General features: G+C 42.8%; 1 protein-coding gene across 1 annotated transcript; it reads right to left on the bottom strand.

Moving 5' to 3' along the window:
• Nucleotides 1-286: 286 nt before the first annotated feature.
• On the bottom strand, nt 287-4,031 carry LOC113162210 (WW domain binding protein 1-like). The gene is made up of 4 exons (XM_026360241.1): nt 3,997-4,031; nt 3,247-3,394; nt 2,816-2,977; nt 287-2,070 (listed from the first exon to the last, which is right to left on the bottom strand). Exons 1-4 carry the CDS (start codon nt 4,012-4,014, stop codon nt 947-949), a joined length of 1,452 nt encoding a protein of 483 aa, XP_026216026.1. The 5' UTR covers nt 4,015-4,031; the 3' UTR covers nt 287-946.
• Between the last annotated feature and the right edge of the window lie 451 nt (nt 4,032-4,482).

Below are 4,482 nucleotides of genomic sequence, written 5' to 3'. Positions count from 1 at the left end.
ATGTATAAAACACAGAGGCATTGAAAATAGTTGCCATCTCTCGTTATTTCCTCTGATAAACGGAGGAAATAAGCTGATGGAAGCAAAATTCTACAGAACAAATACAATACAAAGAACTATTATTAAAAATAAAGACAGAGGAACCAGAGTTCTTCAAATCTGTAAATTAAGATTATGTAGCATTAATGCTCGAGCTGCTCTTTTAAAAATGATTTTACTTTATACTTTATATACTGCAATTCTTTTTTAGAAGAAACGTTAAGAAGTTAGAAGTGAATGGGTTATAATAAAGAGACTGCTGGAGCCTGTGATTGGGGGGAGTGGCAGGGTACACCCTGGACAGGCCGCCAGTCCATCGCAGGGAGACAGACAAACTCATATCCACACCTATGGGCAATTTTGAGTGACCAATCCACCTAATATGCACGTCTTTAGAGGTGGCAGGAAGCCAGAGAGAACCAGGCAGAGAACATGCAAAGTCCTCCATATGGCAGAAATATGTTGTTGATGTTTTTCTGTGTTATACAGTTAATGCTCTTGTTCTCCTTTAAATTATCATTGCATCCCTTGGAGGCCTTGGAGGCTAAACTGTTATTCCTCAATGTTGCATCACGCACAGAAAAGAGAGATTCAAAAAGTAAACAGTAGAGGCAAGGCGACACAGAGCCACTTGTAGAAAATGGATTTGGTTTGCATGTGGGAGAAGTAACAGCAGTTCATTCAAGATGTGCCTCCTCTTAAACTACAAACTAAACAAACTAACTACAAAATGTGACCAGGTTCTTAGAACACAGAGAAAACGCTCCATCCGCTTGCAACTATGAAGACCAGACTTTCCTTCAGTGATTCATCTTTTCACCTACTAGCCTTGATCTGTACAGATGCTGTTAAGCATAAACAGCTCACTTTTTTCTACTTCTCTGTCTAAATATCATGGGCTGTCACCTTACGAGGACTCCACAGTGATGACGGCCTCGCCTGCCTTCTGCGGGACACCAGAGGATGAGGAGACGTGGCCACGCTGCTCAGCGCAGTCATCCAGGACGGGGGACTGCACGACTGCCTTCGCTCGGAGGGAGCAGTCCATGCTATCGTGCAGCATGTCTGCCCTCTCCACCCCCTTCACAGGCTCCTTCCCTCCTCTACTAAAATGTCCCTTCTGCAATTCTTCTTCCTCTTGTTCTTCTCTCTTTACATGGCACCGACACACCTCAATGCCCGAGTCACCCGTGAGTCGCCGATGCCGGAAATGGTCCTCCTCATCATCCTCCTCTTCCTCTTCGTCCACTTCTTTTTCACGTTTTTGCTCCTCTTTGCTGTAACACTGCATGAAAAGAGCCACATTTGAGGAGAAGAGCGCCTGTTTAGGCAGAGTTGGTGTGAGCCTGTGGCTTGGACCATGAGGGGCGGCATCTTCTGCTTTCTCTTTCTGAACAGCCATGACTCCAAGTGGGTCTGAGGGGACCAGAGGATGGACTTGACCAGGAGGGAGGCCAGATAACAGGATGAGGGGGGACAGCGGGAGGCGAACTGGGTGTGAAGGACGAGAGTGTAGAGGAAGAGAAAGTGGTGGAGCCGGAGGTGACAGCCCTTCACTGCCATTAGACAAACGTCTCTGTATGGGTATGACATCTGGAGCAGCCACGGGGATAACATCAGGTGGAACTTGTGATGGAGGTGGCACGGAGGGTGTTGGTGTGAAGATGGCACCAAGTCTGGGCATGATAGCGCAGTCCCCCCCTGCTTCACTGGGTGTGGACATGTGGCTGCTGTTATATGTCTCGTCTGTCGCCTGGACAGAGAAGGAGGTGCTGGAAGGGGAGGTGAGGGAGCACGACTCGCAGGAGCAGCTGGTGTAGTTGTCAGAGCTTTGGGAGGAAGTCGGGCCACTGGGGCCGGGGCCCAGATAGGGAGGGCAGGGGTGACGGAGGTGGTGATGATGAGAAGAAGAGCTTGGACCCCCCATAGCACCACACTGCAATGCGAAGACGGAGCTGTAAGGCGGAGGAGGGGTGCTGGGCTGCGCAGCCACCTCCTCATAGGAGGGTAACTTGAAGGAAGCGAGAAAACCTGTGACAAAAACAAATCTGCTTACTGGGATAAGACCTCTTATATATTATACATATATTTTATATGTCATCAATATATGTCAACAAATCACTTTAAAAGACCAAAACAAAGAATAAGTGGATCACATTAACAAACATGGCTCAAGATAGCCTGTTGCTCTGTGATAAAGACCTCCACAGCTGCATTAAGAAGACATCAATGAGCGACTCTGCTGCACTCGGTGTCCCGCTGCAGTAAATAATCTCCGTCAATAATCCCCAACAAATCTACCATTCATCCTTTTCAAAGAAAAGCTGTTGTAGAAAATCATTTAGTTTATATTTGTAAACCATTTTTAAAGTGCACAAATAGGCGCCAAGTGGGGATGACTGACAGACAGGCTGCGAAAGTCAGCAGACCAGCTGCACATTACTGATTTTAGTCTTTGCATGAAACCATTCAACAAGAAGTTTGTGTTTCTATTTAATTGACATCAAGTAGTTAATATTTAAGTTGTAATTGCATTTTGCTTAGTGTAACAACTGTATTGTCTTAACAGTTCAAGATTTTTACAGTTTTGTAAAAAAAACAGTAGCAGACCCAACTAAATAGGAAAACATAAAGAATTAAACCAGAACATATGTAAAATCTGAAAACAATGTATTTCCAGGTAAATAAAATCCTGTTTTTAACATTCACAGCTAACCTGGCTGTGGAGCTGCACTTTAAATGATAAAATAAATATTTTTACATGAGATGAACGTACTGAGGTCCAGCATTGAGGAAGGGTAGTTGCAGGCTCCATTATAAGCGATCAGATTGATCTCTCTCTGTCTCTGCTGCTGTTGGATTCTCAGCTTGGCCCTGCGGTGGCGATAAGCGCAGAAACAGCTAAAGAGGATCAGCACGGTCCACAGCAGCCAGAACCCTGAAGAAAACAAACAGTCAGAACTCATTTATCTGAATTCAGTGTGAAATCTCCTGATGACTATGTGAATTCATTTGAAATTTAGACATGAACTCATCTAGATAATATTCCTCTCTAAAATTTTCCTGGTCAGATTCATTTTTATTGTGTGTCCTGACTTTTCACTTAATGCTTCCTGGCAGGACTGGATGATAAATTTGCCATTGCCTCAGGAGTCAGTACCCCGTCTACAGTGACACGGTGGACAAGAAGTCAGTCTGATGACTCACACCAGAGTTCATAATAGTAGGTACAGCAGCCTGTCTCTCCACAGCAGTGTCCTGTTTCACACAGGTAACCTGGATTGTTGTTTACTCCGGGACAATACTTGGGGCTGACTACAGGCTGGCTACCAAAATCGCCATGTTGCTTCACCACCTAGCAGAAAAAACATCAAATCACAATGTAAAGCAGTGGAAATAATGTCGTAATGGCTGATATGGTTATAATTTTCCCTCAGTATTCATTAATTAGCTTTTTTTTTCTGGCTTTTAACCAAAAGACATACGGTAAAGACGAAACAGGAGGCTCTCCACATCTCACATGAGGCAGGGTTACATATTTACGACCATGTTTTAAGACCTTGACTTTTCATACTTCAGTCACAGTGAACTGAAACATCTCCATGACAACTGAGCAAACTCCATCTGCTCATACCAACCATGAGAAATTGAAGGCTCAAAAAAGATGTTAAACCTGACTTCTGTGTTTTGCAGGCACTTAAGAGGCTGCACAACAACATAACATTGACTCATTATAACTTTCATACAACAGGGTTTTACGTTTTTGAGAAACATTTTTTATTAAACTCTACAAATCTGTTTTCATCACTACCAATATTTGAAAGTAAGACTGTATCTGCCTCTTTGTCATCAAGTGCTCCATTATTTTTACCAATGTCTGAAATATTTTGCCAAATGAATTTTTGTTTTATAGCAGCTAAAAAAGTTCGGGTTAATAGTTAAATAAATATATCAAACCTTATCAACTGTGTGCATTTCAGGCTCCTTCTGAGAAACAGACACCTAAAATGAGAAATGAAAATAGCTCTATGAATTTAACAGTTACATCTTACTCATTAGCAAGACGCTGTGAGGAAGACAAGTTAAGTGAAGAACTAAAACCAGACATTAAATATGAAATATATGACACATCATAAAGACACTTGAGCAAAACCACAATAACTATGCAGCTAAATCTACACATTAGACTCAGAAGTGCTTGCAAATAATTATGCATCACCATGGCAACAACTGTATTTACGCTTGAAGGCTGTTTTTCCACATATGGACATTTCTTTATATTATGCAGTGGTATGAAATGTTGAGCTGTGGTTAATAGGGGTCAAGCTCCGTACCGTAGGGGATTCAGTCGGAATCAGTCCCTGCAGAGACATGGTCATCTGATTAAAGACAGAGACACAGGTTTTGTGGTTACAGTGCAGAGAAATGATACAGTGTAAATGG

The sequence above is a fragment of the Anabas testudineus genome, chromosome 1, assembly GCF_900324465.2.
Source record: "Anabas testudineus chromosome 1, fAnaTes1.2, whole genome shotgun sequence".
Classification (NCBI taxonomy): Eukaryota; Metazoa; Chordata; class Actinopteri; order Anabantiformes; family Anabantidae; genus Anabas; species Anabas testudineus.
Note: the sequence above shows the minus strand (reverse complement) of the source record. Positions and strands in the feature narration are given on the sequence as shown.

What these genes read in the sequence shown, in the direction of transcription:
- LOC113162210 (XM_026360241.1), bottom strand. An exon ending in CTACTATTATGAACTCTGGT is followed by an intron (nt 2,978 to 3,246) that starts GTGAGTCATCAG and finishes TGTTTTCTTCAG; the next exon opens with GGTTCTGGCTGCTGTGGACC. An exon ending in TTCCTCAATGCTGGACCTCA is followed by an intron (nt 2,071 to 2,815) that starts GTACGTTCATCT and finishes TTTTTGTCACAG; the next exon opens with GTTTTCTCGCTTCCTTCAAG.